The sequence below is a fragment of the Dipodomys merriami genome, unplaced genomic scaffold (assembly GCF_024711535.1).
Source record: "Dipodomys merriami isolate MVZ:Mamm:240054 unplaced genomic scaffold, mDipMer1.0.p SCAF_143, whole genome shotgun sequence".
Taxonomy (NCBI): domain Eukaryota; kingdom Metazoa; phylum Chordata; class Mammalia; order Rodentia; family Heteromyidae; genus Dipodomys; species Dipodomys merriami.
The window spans coordinates 1,585,307-1,601,643 of NW_027202749.1; the positions used below are offsets into that span (position 1 = coordinate 1,585,307).

A 16,337-nucleotide genomic window follows, 5' to 3' on the forward strand; every position below is an offset into this window, starting at 1 on the left:
CCTCTGGGACTCAGGAGGCTACGCGTCAGCCAGAGCGTCGAGCGGAGAAGAGAGAAGAGTTTGAGTTCTCAAACTTGGCTGAGGTTCTGGACAACCAGTGCTCTCCGGCCCCGCTCCTAGAGTGCCGCTCCTGCCTCCGTGTGCCGGCGAACTCCAGCCGAGCCTGCTGAGCCGCCGCCATGCCCTGCCTCCCTCTTCATTCCCTCAGACTCAGGAGAGAGGCTTCCGGGGCTTCTTTGAAGGCTCTGACAGTCTGGCTGTCAGTAACATCCGAGGGAGTCTGGTTGCAGACTCATAAACAGACACCCTGAGCCTTCATCTTCCTCTGCCTCCTGCAGGATCTCTTTTTAGAAAATGTTTATCCAGTGCGTGAAGGTGTTTAAGCCAAGGCAAGTGACCTGGTCTTCTCTAGTAAGGTGGCTCCTGTGGTAATGCGGTGCGCCTCTGCTTCATCTTACAGATGATGTCTTTCTGCCTAAAGACATTGACCTGGACAGCGTGGACATGGATGAGACCGAGAGGGAAGTGGAGTGTTTCAAAAGGTGATGCAAGGCCTGCCCGCCACACAGCGCCGCTCCTGGTTGCTAAGCTTACTAGCGCGCTCTTTCCGTGTCCCTCCCTGGCCCCGTCGTCCTCAGTGAATTCCTCAACAACCCAACTAGCTCAGGCTGGGTAGAATGGCACAGCTGCCCGGTGTTCCCCATCCCCCAGCTGCGCACACCAGCCCTCACCCATCCTGCACACTCGTTTACTGCTCCCCTTCCCACGTGGCAAAAGAGAATTGACAGGCTCCGCCCACTGCTGCGCCAGGGCCTGGACCCTTCCCAGCACTCTGCCCTGCAGAGCCTCCCCGGATGTGACATCTCCCCACCCCACCCCGAGAGCCTGCTTTTAAGGAGAGAAGAAACGTTCAGATATCGACTCCGTTTTCCTAGAGGAAAACTTCCTCAACACTTTTTAGTGTTGCTTTATCAACTGTGTGAATTATAATAAAAACTTACTTTAAGCACAGTAAAACAATTACCTATACTTGGAGTGTTAAGTGATCAGGGAAGCTGAAACAGGAGATCTTGAGTTCAAGGTCAGCGGGCTAGACAGCATCTGAAAAAAAAATACAAAGGATAAAATGCATTGGCTAGAGATGTAGGTAGTGGCAATATGCACAAAGCCTTGAATTCAGTCCCTAGTACTACACAAAGAAAAAAGAGGAGCTGGGCTCCAGCGGCTCACGCCTGAAATCCCGGAGGATCGCAGTTCAAAACGTTTTTTATTTTCCTCCTTTGCTGGTACCAGGACTTGAACTCAGAACCTCAGGCTCTTGGCTTTTTCACTCTACCATTTGATCCATGCCTCTACTTCCAGCTTTTTTCCCTGGTTATTTGAGGATGAGAGTCTCTGGGATCTGTCTGCGTAGCCGGGCTCTAAACCCCAACTCTGAGATCTCGGTCTCCCGGATGTCCCCACGTAGCTAGGCCGACAGCCTAGCGGCGACTGGCAGGCTCTGCCCCGTCTGTGCACTCAGTGAATTGCTCTTGGATTGTTACTCACGTGTAGCTTTTTGAAATTCTGTTGTTTGGGGATGTATGTGTGCTCATGTTCACACACACACACCCGAATTCCCCAGCCTTGGGAGGATGAAGCTGAACGATGGTCTAGAGCTCAAGGCCAGGACTGGAAGCATGGCTGGGGATAGAGCCCCTGCCGAGCAGCAAACAGGAGCCCACCCACTCCCCCACCCCACCCCCAAGGAATATCAAAAACCAACCTTTTGGCTGGGAGGAAGCTCGCTCCGTGGCCAAATGTAGGGCTTGAGGTCCTAGGTTTGATTCCCCAGTACCAGTTCTAACCCAGAAGGGTAAAGCTTTTAATAAGGAACAAATGTAGGTGCGCGTGTTTCTGGTCTTAGGAGAGAAGGATTTCTTTCTTGGCTCGTGCTTGCTAAGCAGGCTTCTGCCGCTTAGGCCACACATCTCTTTTCCACTGTAGTTGCTTTTCGGATAGTCTTGTCTTTTGCTTGGGTTGGCCTCAAACTACAGTCCTTCCTTCCGACCTCCTCCCAAGTGCATTGGCTTGCCGGGCACTGGTGAGTGGCGCATGCCCACAGCCTGGCTACTCGGGCTGGCACTCTACCCCTGAGCCACAATGGCACTTCTAGCTTTTTGGTAGTTAATTGGCATTAAGAGTCTGATGGATTTTTTTTCTTTTTTGAGCAAAAACACTCAGGGATAGCTCCCAGGCCCTGAGTTCAAGCCCTAGGACCTGCACAAAACAAAAAGACAAAGGGCCAGGTAGGGTGACACACATCTGTAATCCCGGCTATGTGGGAGGACTCGGTAGGGGGCTTATGGTCCAAGGCTGGCCCCAGGCAAGAATGCAAGAGTCCATCTGAAAATAGTACTAAAGCCAGAAGAGCTGGTGGTGTGACGCAGTGGCAGAGCATCTGTGAGAGACCCTGAGTCCCAGACAGGACTGGGTGGGCTTGTTGGCTGTTCTCAGACGGGCCTCCCCGTGCCGCATGCCCAGGTCGACCCTCCCTCGTAGGGTGCCTCAGTGGTCCTTTGAGGGTGGCAGAGGGTGGCGGGTGGCCTCCAGAATTGGCTTCCTCCCCGGGACAGGGCCCCAGACCTCCTCACAGAGACGGGCTGGTGAGCGCAGTCCTCAGCCGGGTGGGCCGGGCCCGCTGACTCGCTTTTGTCTTTGCAGGTTCTGCTTGGACTCTGCTAGACAGACCCGACAGAGGCTGTCCGTCAACTGGTCCAACTTCAGCCTGAAGAAAGCCACCTTCGCGGCCCACTGAGCGGGGACTGCCTGAGAGGGACGTGGGGAAGCAGCCGGGCTGCGCCACCCCTCGAGCCACGCCCCTCCCGGCCCCCCGCGCTGCAGGGCCCGCCTGGGGCGCGCCGGGCACAGGCCGAGGGCTCCGGTGCCGTGCGTTGTGGGCTGTGCGCAAGTCCGCTGCGAGCCAGCAGCGAGCCGGGCCTGCCTGACGGCTGCTCTGTGTGGGACTGGAAAGCCCTCCACCCCGCGCCTCAGGGCGGGGCCTGCGTCCCCACCGGCCTCCTGACCTCTGCACCCACCCAGTCCTGTCATCTGTCCCCAGGGTGTCAGCCTGTCCCTCCGCTCCTGTGCGCCCTGTGGCCCACCCTTGGCGGGCTGGCGGGCAGGCCGCCGTTGCCCTCCAGTCTACTGTCTCTGAGTGTACACGTTGCGCTGTGTGTGTTTGACCCCTGACTTGTAGCCAGCTTGTGTAAGACCCCTTGCAGAATGAGAACGTTAAAATCAAAAACCCACCCAGTACTCACACCATCCAGTCTGTTCTAGAGCGTACGACCGTATTAACACGGAGGCCTGCCTGGCTACTTTTTTAACATATTGTTAAGTAATATTAAAATCATGTCTTTCTTTTTGAAAGATGGAATACATTAGTACAGCAGGAGACGCAGTCTGGTTGCTTTCTGCTGGGGGCAGTGGGCACGGGGCGGGTAGGGGACAGCGAGGACGGTGTCAGGTCCTCCACCCCCTAGAGAGCCGGGACCCCCCCCCCCCAGCAGTGGGCATGAGGAGGCAGCGAGCTCCCCCCTCCCCCCCCCCCCCCCCCCCGTCATCAGGCTGGGAGTGGTGGAAGGGGGAGGCCTGGACGCACCTGGGTGGGACACTGGGCTGTGGTCCCAGGGACACAGGAGTGGGCCACGTGGGGCTCCTCACAGAGTGCTTGAGGCAGGCCAGCGCGTAGCTAGGATAGAACTCGGATCTGTATAGAAGGGGGTGCCTGTTTAATCGGGTACAAACTAGGGTCAGACCGAATAGTATGTACTTAGAACAAAAGGAAACAGATGCATGTTCCTGGAGCTTGGGAGGAAGCCTCCTGTGTTGGTGCACTCCTGGGGGCCCTGCGAATTCCGGGGCGGGGCGCACAGTCCTGGAGGTGTGCACGCACTGCTGGGGGCCCCAGCGAGCCGCTCCGCACGCCTGGAGCCTGGGCGGGAATGCACTCTGGAGGCCAGCCGGGGCAGCAAGTGCACTGGGCGTCATGGAGTCGTGGAGCGGCAGCACTGCGCGTCCTCGTTTATCTTGGGTTTGTCTCTGGTGGGAGGAAGGTGACCTCTCCCCACGGGGCGGCTCGAGGGGAGAAGCCGCTCCTGGGAGGCCAGGGACCTGGTGTGGTTCCCTGTGGACACCGGGGGACCTGCAGCTATGCCGGGGCCAGGCCACCTCACCATTCACAGGGCTGCGCCCACTGCTGTGGAGAAGCCACAGCGGCGTCGCTGCTGCCAACATCACGGGAACGGTTGGGACCAGGAGTGGAGCCCAGAAACTGACCGTCCCCGCAGTCCTGGCCTCAGAAAAAGAAAAAACACAAGCTGGGCGCACTGGCCCTGCGGGGCGGGAGGGGGGGAGGGAGGGGCTGAGGCCGAGGAGAACGCCAGGCCCAGCGCCTGGCGGCCGTGTCACACCCAGTCTTTCCACTTAAACAGACTTCACTGAAACAAGCCAGTCCGTCAGCAGGCAAGGATGGGGTTAGGACTCAGCGCACAGTGATGGATTGCGATGGGGAACACATCGGAGACCCCCATGGATGCACCTACAGAGCCCTCCCCCTAAGTGTTCCCCACACACAGGCAGCAGCTTTGTGGTTGGACATGTGACAGCAAACGAGCATTCTCTCCTTCCTGACCTTACACATTCCATCCTGGCCTAGAGACGAGCTGCCCTAGGCTGCGGCTTCAAATGCAAGGCTGCTCAGAGAGGGCGCTGGGAGCGGCCGCAGGCACGCTGTCCCCCACAGACCGCGTCCTGGGGCAGAGGAGGGTCCCCCACGGGACTGATGTCCTCAACACAGATCTGTCACCCACCTGTACGTGGCTGACACAGGTCACTGAAAGTGGAAAAAGCAGAGCTAAGGATAGAGGACACATACGAGTTTTCAAAAGCCAAGTTTCCAACCACCAGAAAGTACGAAGCATGCAAAGAAAGCTGCCCATTCCCCAGCGGTGTGTGTGCGTGTGTAAGACAAGTGTCGGTTCTACAGACAGCCATTAGAAATGTGCTCACAGAGCTAAAGGAAGTCATGGTTAAAGAGGCAAACTGGTGAAATAGCTAAGCTCTATCAGCACAGATAGGGTTTATTTTGTTTTCCCCTGAGTCAATAGGAATTATTTTCAAAGAACCAAATGGAAATTGTGGAGCTTGGAACATAGAGGAATTAAATAAACGAACTAGCAGGACTGGTATTGTGTAGTGGCTCCTGCCTGTAATTCTGTCTAGTCTACAGGCAGAGAGATGGAGGACCGTGGTTTGAGGCCAGCTTAGACAAAGTAAAAATAGGAGGATCCTATTCCAAGGCCTGCCTAAGCAGAAGTGACTTTTTCACACCCTCTCCTCCCCCAAATAAGAGCAATTTAGGAATAAATTGCCGGGCGCCAGTAGCTCACTCTGTAATCCTTGCTACTCAGTAGACTGAAGCCAGCCCAGGTCCATAAAACTCTGATCTCCAATTAATCACCAAAAGCTAGAAGTGGAGCTGTGGCCTTGAGAAAAAACTCTCAAGAACGGTGCCTAGACCCTAGACTGGCACTAAAATAACGCTACAAAACAGTGTTGAAGAAAGCCAAATCTAAATATGAAGACATGTTGAGGTGTATGTCAGAAGTTCCCAAACAGAACAGACCCCGTTATAGCCCAACTGACCACCATGTAAAAGATGATCTGATTTTGAAATTAATGCAGCATTTGGAACAGTCAAGTTGGCCTTTCACCTCCTGCTGAAGAGAAAAACAAGTCAAAAATATGGGAACTTAGCTGGGTTGCCAGTGGCTCACGCCTGTAATCCTAGTAGCTACTCAGGAGGCTGAGATCTGAGGATCTCGGTTCAAAGCCAGCCCAGGCAGGAAACTACGTGAGACTCCTTATCTCCAATAAACCACCAGAAAACCAGAAGTGGTCCTGTGGGTCAGAGTGGTAGAGCATTAGCCCTGAATTCAAGCCCCATGGCCAACAACAAAAAAAGTATTTAATTTTCCTATTAACTTTTCAAACAATACTATTTCAGTGCTACCTTAAAGATTATAACTTTTTTAACTTAAGTCCACCTTAAGTCATTGCTAACACTTTGCTACTCATACAACTCCATTAAACACTCTTCAGTGTCACAAGATGTCAAGTGTCTGAATCACTAGCTGGGTGCCAGGTGGCTCACGCCTGTAATCCCAGCTATTCGGGAGCTAGGTCTGGGATAGGTTCACAACCAGCAGCGGCAGGCAAGTCTGTAAGACACTCATCTCCAATTAACCAGCCAAGAGCCAGACGTGGAGCTGTGGCTCAAGTGGTATGGTACCAGCAATGAGTAAAGAGCCCAAGCAAGATCACGAAGCCCTAGTACCAGTGCAGGAAATCTGATAATAAAAATAAACCCCCCAGGGCTGGGAGGGTGGCTCAGTGGTAGAGCGCTTACCTCATGCATGAGGCCCTGGGTTCGATTCCTCAGCACCACATAAGCAGAAAAAGCCAGGAGTGGCGCTGTGGCTCAAGTGGTAGAACGCTAGCCTTGAGCTGAAGAGCTGAGGGACAGTGCCCAGGCCCAGAGTTCAAGCCCCACAACCAACAAAAAGTAAACCCTCCATACTCCCTCATATTTACCCATAGGCCTGCTCTTCATGCCTTCCTACATTCCTGTTCTAGCCAGAATCATTTTCCTTTAGCTTGAAAACTAAACTTACAGTATAAGTTTGTCTCACAGAAGTCTGCTGGCGTTGCTCCTTGGCTCTCATGTCTGTGGATCCATGGATCTTTCTGTGACTTTCAGTGTCCGTGGGGCTCGGATTTCTTGCCTGTTGGACTTGTGGTTCTAGCGTAAGTCCCTGGGTTCGGGGTCGTCTTGTGCCAGCCAGCAAGTAGCCGCTGGCTACCTGCCTGCAGCACGCTGGGTTCTGTGGGGCAGGGCTCTCTGATTCTGCCCTGGGCTCTCGACTACTCACGTATGGCCCCCCGGGGTTCCAGGGGGAGATCTGCGGTAAGTACCAAGCTCCTCGGGGCTTCCCCGGGTGACATCCTCAATCCCCTCAGGACAGGGCCACTGAAATCGCTGTCTGTTCCTGCCTCCGGCAGCTGCTCCCTCCCTGGCTCATGAACATTTCAGGGTGACCCAGTGATTTGGGAGTTCTCCCTGGGTCACCTCTCTGGTTCTCAGGTCCATATGAGCAGGCACGCTGCAAGCCCCCCGACCCAGGCCAGGGATGCCGAAGACTGGGCCCAACGGAAAGTAAGAGGGGTCCACGCAGGCAGGAAGGCCAGTGTGGCTGGCTGGTGGTGGCTCACACCTGTCATCCTAGCTATTCAAGAGGTTGAGATACAAAAAATCGAAGTTCAAAGCCAGCCAAGGCAGAAAAGTCCCCATGAGACTCTTACCTCCAATTAACCACTCAAACTAGAAGTAGGGCTGTGGCTCAAGTGGTAGAGCGCTAGCCTTGAGCCCACGAAACTCAGGGAGAGGGTCCAGGCCCTGAGTTCAAGACCCACAACTGGAGAAAAAAAAAGTCGGGGGGTGGGGATTGGGGATGTGGCTCAGTGGAAGAGCGCTTGTCTAGCACACATGAAGCCCTGGGTTCAGTTCCTCAGTACCACATACACAGAAAAAGCCAGACGTGGTGCTGTGGCTCAAGAAGTAGAGTGCTAGCCTTGAGCAAAAGCAGCTCAGGGACAGCGCCCAGACCCTGAGTTCAAGTCCAGGACTGGAAATAAAGACCAGTGTGTGAAGGGGCTGAGGCCTCCATCCCGGCTGCAAAGCAGCCCTGGTGCTCAGCAGCCTGCCCCACCTCCTTTCCTTGCAGCCCCTCCCCCATGCCCTCCAGGCCCAGTCCCCTCCAAGCCTCAGGCCGGTGTCTCCAGGCAGGGCCTTGTCTCCTCCCCTCGCCGCCAGCTGCACGCCAAACAGTCTCACGCAGGACGCCAGGTGGGGTGAGTGCGTTTATTCTCAAAACAGGTAGAACACAAGCGAACGTTGGCTGGGCAGCAGCGCCGGGGCAGCTGTGAGCCCAGCACAGTCGGCGCTGACCCGCCGGGCATGGCGCAGCCTCCGGGGCGCCGGCTCCTGAGTCCCCGGAGCCAATGGCTCGCAGCCTCAGTGACAGCAGACCAGGTACTGCCCCACCCTGCACACTCCCGCCCTGGCCCGTGGTCCCCGGCCTCCTCGTGGCCACCAGGGGCCCACAGGGACCTGTCAGGCCTGCCCCGTTCTGGGGACCCCACATCCCACAGTCAGGGAGCCGAGCGTGAGCAGCACCGGGGCAGGGCAGGGCCGGGCCCGGCAGGGCAGGGCAGGGCCGGGCCGGGCAGGGCCGGGCAGGGCCGGGCCGGGCAGGGCCGGGCAGGGCCGGGCAGGGCAGGGCCGGGCACGGCGGTCACTGGCAGCACTCGGACGCATGCCTAAGCAGCTCCTCGCCCTGCTCCTCACCAAAGCAGCGCAGGCAGCGCGGGCACTGGAGGGCGCCCTGGCCTGGCAGGGCTGCGCCGGAGCACCTGCCCTCTGTGGCCGGTGCCAGCCGCCCGGGCCTGGGCGCCGTGGGCTCCGATGCATCCGTCTCCAAGGGCGGGGCGGCGGGGCCCGACCGGCGGGGGTCCTGCGGGAGAGGCAGAGGCACTGGGTGCGGCCCTCGCCGTGTCCGCAGAGGCCGGGCCACCCGGCCCAGTGCCCGGTGTCGCGCAGCCTGGGCGGCACAGGGCGTCCCTGGCGGAGCCCATGCGCTCAGACACCTGCCGTGCCGCCTCCGGGGCAGAGGCCCGGCTCCGGAGCCTGCAGCCCTCGGTGGGCCTCCGTGAGCCCAATACCAGCCGGTGTTCTCCACGGGGGGCGGGAGCAGGTCACAGGTCAACACCGAGACCCCACACCCACCAGCAAACCGCCTCTGGCGCAGGACGGGGGGGGGGGGCAGGCCTGGACCTAGTTCTGGTCACTGCAGTGGCTCCTGCCAAGGCTGCGAGCAAACTCCCATCCCAAGTCACATCAGAAAACGTCTGCTCAGAGGGCCTGCCAGGGATTCCGTGCCCACCCGCGGCCCGGGGACCGAGGAGAACCAGGAAAGTCGGGGAGCCGCCGGGCATCACCTGCCGCACACCCGAGATGCCCTGCCAGGCTGGGCAGGCAGCCCTGCAGCAGCCCCGTGAGATGAAAGGAGACAGGTCTCCAGCTCAGTCCCCAGCCGAGTCTGGGTCCCTGCCCGCACTTGGTCCCAGGGAGCTGGCCAGAGGGCGGGGCCGCCATTCTCACCTCCTGCAGGGGAGGGAAGGAGGTGGCCGCAGAGGCTCGCACACCCTGGCAACGGCTGCCCCAAAGCCTCCTCTGACTCAGAGGCACTGTGACTGCCATCTGCATCAGGACAGGAAGATTTCTGTGCCGGTCCTGGGGCTCGAACTCAGGGCTGAGCACTGTCCCTGAGCTTTTTTTACTCAAGTCTGGTGCTCTACCACTTGAGCCACAGCCCCACTTCTGGCTTTTTGGTGGTTCATTGGAGATGAGTCCCAGATTTTCCTGCCCAGGCTGGCTTCAAATTGAGATCTTCAGCCTCCTGAGCAGCTGGGATTACAGACATGAGTGTCAGTACCTGGCTAGGCCCGGGAGTTCTTTAAGAGGGGCCAGGACTTACCAGGGCCCAACTATGGCCCCCATTCCAGCACCCAGGCTCGTGTGAGGGGTGCGCTGGGGGCAGGTGGCCTCGCTGGCTAGTGCAGGGCAGCGTGCAGCCTCTCACTCACCACACGGCAGGGGCTCCGCACCACGCCTGCTCCCAGGGCCCGGGGAGGTGGCACCAGCCACCTTGCTGCCACAAACCAAGGTCTCAGGAGACACAGAGAGGCCCAGAGTTCTTGCAAAGAAAAACCAAAACGCTCACCATGGGGGAGAAGCTGCGAACCTACCTCTGTCTGGGACACCTGGTACAGCAAAGAGGAGACCTTCTCCTCCAGAGCTTGAATCCGACAGTGAGCCCGCTCCCGATCGGCCCTTTCTGACTCGAAGTCCTCCTTGTAGGTGAGGATCTGCAAGGAGAGAACTCAGTTCTGCTCTCCGAAGGAGAGAGTCCTTACCGGGCTCTGCCCACTGCCCCCATCCCCGGGGCCCTTCCTGGCCCTGCCCTGCTGCCCGAGTCCCAGGACACCTGCTGCTCCAGCATCTGCACCCGCTCCCGGGCGGCGGCCAGCTCCTGCTGCGCGGCGTCACAGGCCGTGATCCTCTCCTCCAGCTGTCTGTTGAGGCGGGAGATCTCCTTCCTCGCCTGCTCGGGGGCAGGGGACCCCCGCAGCCCCCTCAGCTGCTCCTGGAGCCCTCTCACATACTGGTCCCGGCTGGCATCGTAGCGCTGCCATTTGGCATTGAGATCTTCCACCTGAGGAGACGGAGGAGGGCTCAGCGTGGCCTGCCACGGGGCTATTCACCACCAGTGCCTGATGTGGGTGGTGTCCGCCGCTACCGGAGACCCCAAGATGCAGGTGGAGACGTCACGATGACACCCTACATCCGTGCTGTCCACCTTACACAGAAGTCGACTTAGTCCACTGTCTTGTTTAGGTGTCCAAGCCAGCTGGGTACCACTGGCTCCACCTGTCATCCTCGCTACTCAGGAGGCTGAGATCTGAGGATCGCAGTTCAAAGCCAGCCCGGGCAGGAAAGTCCGTGAGACTCTTATCTCCAATAAACCACCAGAAAACCGGAAGTGGCGCTGTAGCTCAAGTGGTAGAGTGCTGGCCTTGAGCTGAAGAGCTGAGGGACAGCGCCCAGGCCCAGAGTTCAAGCTCCATGCCAAAAAAAAAAAAAAAAAAAAAAGCTCAGGGACAGCGCTCAGGTCTGAGTGAGTTCAAGTCACTAAAAAAAAAAGTTCCATCTCATCAAGTAAAGGAGACATGATGTGCCCACCTGTAATATCCCAGAAGAGGTAGGAGGAGGACTGACCGAGGCAAAAGCACAAGACTCCATGTGGAAGATGAAGCAAAAAGGGCTGGGAGGGTGGCTCAAGTGGTAGAGTGCCTGCCTGTGAGTGTGAAGCCGAGTTCAAACCCCAGTACCCGCCCCCCCCAAGCCCTGTATTCCCCAAGGTCATTTGTACACTTTGGTTAGGAATGAATATTCGTCTGGGCCTGGAGGACAAGATGTGTCCTGTCCATCCCGTTGGGACAGCGGGACAGCAGACAGTCACCATGGCCCCCAAGGCCCTGGCGCGCTGAGGGCACAGGAGCCACGGGCCAGGGGCAGGTTCCTCTCCAATGGAAAACTAAAGGCACTCACGTGAATCACCTTCTGCCTCAACAGCCGGTTTTCTTCCTGTAGCTTTCCAATGGCGGACTGGCTGGAGGCATCCCCTCCAGCACGCTCCGGCTGCGGGAGGAAGGGCCGGGGGAAGCCTGTCAGGGCCTGGGGCGGGGATGCGGCTGGGCCACCGCCCCGGCCACGCAGGAACACGCCCGACAGGAGCTGCTAGAAGGCCCAGGCCCACGCCCAGGGCAGGCAGGACCCGAGGCCCCTCACGGGCACAGGGGAGTACTTTGGTGCGGTCCGGTGGGAGGGGGAAGCTAATTGCACACGGGGCCTCCCGCGGCCCCGGGCTCGGCTGCACCTCCGTCCGAGTTCCAGACCATCGGGCTGACCCTTGCGTGCCCCTCGCCCGTCCAGGCTGAGGCTCGGGAGCTGCGGGACTGTAGCAGCCGCTGCAGCCACCACAGACGTCCCACCAGACACCAGTGTGCGGCCCAGAAACCACACGCTTTGGCTGCCAGGAGGCTGCGTGTCAGCCACGTGACCCAGAATTCCCCTTGAACAACAGGAAGTGCGGGAAGCCCCTGGTGACTCAGCGGGGCCTGGGCCGAGGAGTGACGCCGACGCCGGACAGTCGCCGTCTGTGCCTTCCTCGGGCTGACCGCTGCATGGCCACAGCCAAACCCCTAGGGATGTTAGAGGGACAGGCCGGGACGCGGCGCACCCGCCTGAGCCCAGAGGCCCCGGCATTTCCCGGCGCGGCCGCCGGTGTCTGGGGACACACCGCAGTGCAGAGCGTGGCCGGAGGGTCGCTGTGCCTGCAAAGCAGCCTCGGGCTGGCTCAGGCTTTCCTGTTTCCACAGGCCCCACCGGGAGAGGTGCCCCACGCTGGGACCCACGGACGCCTACACGGAAAGCCTCGGCCAGGCGTGGCCCTGACCTGCGTGCACACCGCCCCGCCCAGCGAGCCCTGACCTGCGTGCACACCACCCCGCCCAGCGAGCCCTGCCCGCCCCCCGCCCCGCCCAGCGAGCGCTGCCCGCCCCACCACCCACCGCCCCGCCCAGCGAGCCCTGCCTGCCCCACCGCCCCGCCCAGCGAGCGCTGCCCGCCCCACAGGTCCCGCTGTTGCTTGTCTGTTGCACCCTTGCACACCTTTCATGGTGTCCAGCGGGGTTCACACCCGGAGTGTGTGTGTGTGGTTGCTGCTGCTGCGTTTGTGCTGGTCCTGGGGCTTGAACTTGGCTTGCACTCTCACATAGCTTTTTTGCTCAAGGTCAATGCTCTACCCCTCAAACCACATCTCCACTTCCAGCTTTTTGCTGGTTAACTAGATATTCACATGGAGCTTTCTGTCCTAGCTAGCTTCAGATCTCAGCTAGATTTATAGGTATGAGCTATCAGATGTGCGTGTGCGCGCACACACACACACACACCAATCCTGGGCTAGAACTCTGGGTCTGGGCGCTGTCCCTGAACTTTTGTACTCAAGGCTAGAGCTCTAGCACTTGAGCCATAGCTCCACTCTTGGCTTTTTTGGTGGTCAACTGGAGGTATGCATTTCACAGACTCTTCTGCCTCGGCTGGCTTCAAACCTTGATCCTCGGGTCTCAGCTTCCTCCCCAGCAGCTGGGATGAGGGCCTGAGCCACTGTAGGCTGGTTTCCAGCCGCAGAGACACAGAACTGCCCCAGAGGCCAGGGTGAGTGAGCGAGCTGGCGGCCACCACGCTGCTGGTTGGCTGGTCCGGTGGGTGCGGGCCTAGGTCAGGTGTGTGGAGCAAGGAGCCTGCAGGGCACAGCGCGCTTGCGCCTCCCCGTGGCTTTAGGCCACACTGTGTGTGTGTGGAGCTGGGGAGGCCCTCCCTCTCCCTGCAGCATCACCTAGCTCTGCCTCAGTTTCCGAGTCTGTCCAGCATGTGGTGCAATGCCCCGGCATATCCTGGGAGCAGCTGCTCTGACGTCTCAGCCTCAGCGGGGCAAAAGAGACCAAAGAGCCATCGCCCAGCCGGAGTCCAGCTCAGGTGCCAGCAGGGCTGGGACTGCAAGACAGGCTGATGCCACCAATCCCAGGGGGCCGTTCGGCGCCGCGGTGGCCTCTCCTCACTGAGGCCAGGGTGGGCCGCGGCTCCCTGACCTCGAGAAGCTCCCACCCGCGCACCAATAGGCTCTGCAGGCCGGCTTACCTCAGGGTTCCTCCTCGCCACCTCCCCCTGAGTGCGCTGCTGCTCGGCCAGCCGGCCGGTCAGGTGCTGGCACACGTGGGTGGTGGCGGCCAGGGTCCGCTGCAGCTGCTGGGTCTCGGCAGCCAGGGAGCGGCACAGGACGCGGCTGGTGGCCTGGGCCCGTTCCTTTTCCTCCAAGCGCCTCCGCAGCAGGACCACCTCCTCCTCCCTGGCGTGCTGAGGCTGGTTCAGCAGCTGCCGCACCTCCCGCTCCCTCTCTTCCAGTCGCTCAGTCAGCCTCTCAACCTCCTAAAGAGATCGAAAAGCACAGCTTAACCAGACTTGATGCTTCACATCTGCAATCCCAACACTTGGAATAAAGAATAAAAAATGGCTTCTGTCTGTAATCTCAGCCACTCAGGAGGTAGAGATGATAAGGATTTGTGGTTCAAGGCTAGCCCAAGGCAAAAAGCAAGACCCTCATCTCAGCAAATAAAATAGGCACCTTGATACAGATGTGTAATTCTAGCTACACTGGAGGCCTGGGAGGACCAAGATCTGAGGCCAGCCTAGGCAAATAACCTAAAGTCTGAGCACGCTGTGGTTCACATGAGACTCCTCTACCTAGGAGGGGAAGATCAGGATGATTCAAAGTCAGATCAGACAAATCACCATGAGCCCATCTTCATGTTTTAAAAAATAAATAACAGCGTAGTTTGCTTGGTTGAAGAAGCATGCTGGAAGCAAACGCTGCTAAACCAAGGAAGGCCTGACAGATCTGGCAGGGGTAAGTCACCACTAGATCACACACAAGGAAGGCAGGTTTTCCAGCTAATAATTAACCTAGCTGTTCTTCTGGGTTTTATAATGTTCTGCTCTGAAACTTCATCTACAATTCTGGCTTCAAGCTGGGTGCCAGTGGCTCCTGCCTGTAATTATATACTCAGGAAGCTGAGATCTGACGATTGAGGAAAGCCCATGAAACTCCTTTTTAATTTTTTTTTGTCGGTCGTGGGCGCTGTCCCTCAGCTCTTCAGCTCAAGGCTAGCGCTCTACCACTTGAGCCACAGCGCCACTTCCAGCTTTTTCTTGTTATGTGTGCTGAGGAATCGAACCCAGGGCCTCGTGCATGCGAGACAAGCGCTTTACCACTGAGCCACCTTCCCAGCCCCGTGAAACTCTCATCTTCAATTAACCACCAAAAAACGAAAAGTGGCTCTGTGGCTCAAGTGGTAGAGCACCAGTCTTGAGCAAAAGACGCTCAGAGACAGCGCCCAGGCCTTGAGTTCAAGCCCCAGGACTGGCAGAATGAATGCAAGGGCGGCACCAGCACCGCTCAGGCTCAGGCCGCAGAACCTGGGGGGGGGTGGTGGTGTAAGGACCCCAGCGCGCAGCGGTCGGTCCCTCAGCCCACCTCCCGGCCCCGCCCATGCCGTCATCAGGCCCCGCCCCTTGTGACAGGCCCCGCCCCGCCCCGGCGAGCCCCGCCCCGGCAGGCCCCGCCCCCGGCAGGCCCCGCCCCGCACCTGGCGCAGCCCGGCCTCGCCGGCCCCGCCCTCCCGCCGCCGCAGCTGCTCCCGGAAGCGCGCCACCTGCGCCAGCAGCGCGTCCACGAGCGACGGCGCCGCGTCCCCGTCCAGCGCCGCCAGGCGGGCGCGGAGGCGCGCGATGAGGGCGTCGCGGGCGGCCAGCTGCTCCCGCAGCCGCCGCAGCTGCTGGCCGGCCTCGTGGTACAGGCCGCAGAGCGTGGCGGCCGCGCCGGGGGCCGCGTCCCGGGACATGGCGACGGGGCCGCCCGGGGCCGGCGGCCGCAGCTTCCCCGTGCTTTTCCCGGCCCGCCCCGCGGCGGGCCCCGCCCTCCGAGGCCCCGCCCCGCCGCTGGGGCTCGCGGCCGGGCCGCCCTCGCGCGGTCACGGAAGCCGGGCTGGCGCCGGGCGGCTGCGGGGCCGCGGCCCGGGGCGCGGAGGGGACGGCGGGCGGGGGGCACCCGGGCGCTGATCTGAGCAGCCTGCGCCCTCCCGCCGAAGTGCGGGTCACGGGGTGGGGTGGCCACGGGTGCGCGGGGTCATGGGTGCGCGGGGTCACGGGGGTGGGGGTGGCCACGGGTGCGCGGGGTCACGGGATGGGGGTGGCCACAGGTGCGCGGGGTCACGGGGGTGGGGGTGGCCACAGGTGCGCGGGGTCACGGGGGTGGGGGTGGCCATGGGTGCGCGGGGTCACGGGGGTGGGGGTGGCCACAGGTGCGCGGGGTCACGGGGGTGGGGGTGGCCACAGGTGCGCGGGGTCACGGGGGTGGGGGTGGCCACGGGTGCGCGGGGTCACGGGATGGGGGTGGCCACAGGTGCGCGGGGTCACGGGGTGGGGTGGCCACGGATGAGCCGGGTCACGGGATGGGGGTGGCCACGGGTGCGCGGGGTCACGGGGTGGGGTGGCCACAGGTGCGCGGGGTCACGGGGTGGGGTGGCCACAGGTGCGCGGGGTCACGGGGTGGGGGTGGCCACAGGTGCGCGGGGTCACGGGGTGGGGTGGCCACAGGTGCGCGGGGTCACGGGGTGGGGTGGCCACAGGTGCGCGGGGTCACGGGGGTGGGGGTGGCCACAGGTGCGCGGGGTCACGGGGGTGGGGGTGGCCACAGGTGCGCGGGGTCACGGGGGTGGGGGTGGCCATGGGTGCGCGGGGTCACGGGGGTGGGGGTGGCCATGGGTGCGCCGGGTCACGGGGTGGGGGTGGCCACAGGTGCGCGGGGTCACGGGGGTGGGGGTGGCCATGGATGCGCGGGGTCACGGGGTGGGGTGGCCACAGGTGCGCGGGGTCACTGGTGGTACAGGTCTGGATGACCGTGCATTGTCTGAATATGCTAAGTTTGAGGGGATTTGTTGGCGTAGCCAGAGAAAGCTGGTTCCCACCGGGGTGGAGAGAGACAATCAAAGAGGAG

General features: G+C 60.4%; 2 protein-coding genes across 3 annotated transcripts in view; one reads left to right on the forward strand and one right to left on the reverse strand.

The window, feature by feature from the left end:
• Fam193a (family with sequence similarity 193 member A) overlaps window positions 1–3,436 on the forward strand; it is a 122,539-nt gene extending 119,103 nt beyond the window's left edge. The window contains exons 20-21 of the mRNA XM_070021706.1: window positions 461–542; window positions 2,704–3,436. Of these exons, the coding sequence (XP_069877807.1) occupies window positions 461–542; window positions 2,704–2,797 (176 nt within the window). The 3' untranslated portion in view covers window positions 2,798–3,436. The remainder of the gene's footprint in view (window positions 1–460; window positions 543–2,703) is intronic.
• Window positions 3,437–7,944: 4,508 nt separating this feature from the next.
• On the reverse strand, window positions 7,945–15,222 carry Tnip2 (TNFAIP3 interacting protein 2). 2 transcript variants are annotated; one of them, XM_070021708.1, is made up of 6 exons: window positions 14,929–15,218; window positions 13,424–13,711; window positions 11,273–11,362; window positions 10,149–10,376; window positions 9,910–10,029; window positions 7,945–8,615 (listed from the first exon to the last, which is right to left on the reverse strand). In XM_070021708.1, the coding sequence occupies exons 1-6, from the start codon at window positions 15,181–15,183 to the stop codon at window positions 8,397–8,399; spliced, it is 1,200 nt and encodes a 399-aa protein (XP_069877809.1). In that variant the 5' UTR covers window positions 15,184–15,218; the 3' UTR covers window positions 7,945–8,396. The 2 variants fall into 2 exon arrangements, with proteins under 2 accessions (XP_069877809.1, XP_069877808.1); XM_070021707.1 differs by lacking the exon at window positions 7,945–8,615 and adding an exon at window positions 8,624–9,265 and having other exon boundaries at window positions 14,929–15,222.
• Between the last annotated feature and the right edge of the window lie 1,115 nt (window positions 15,223–16,337).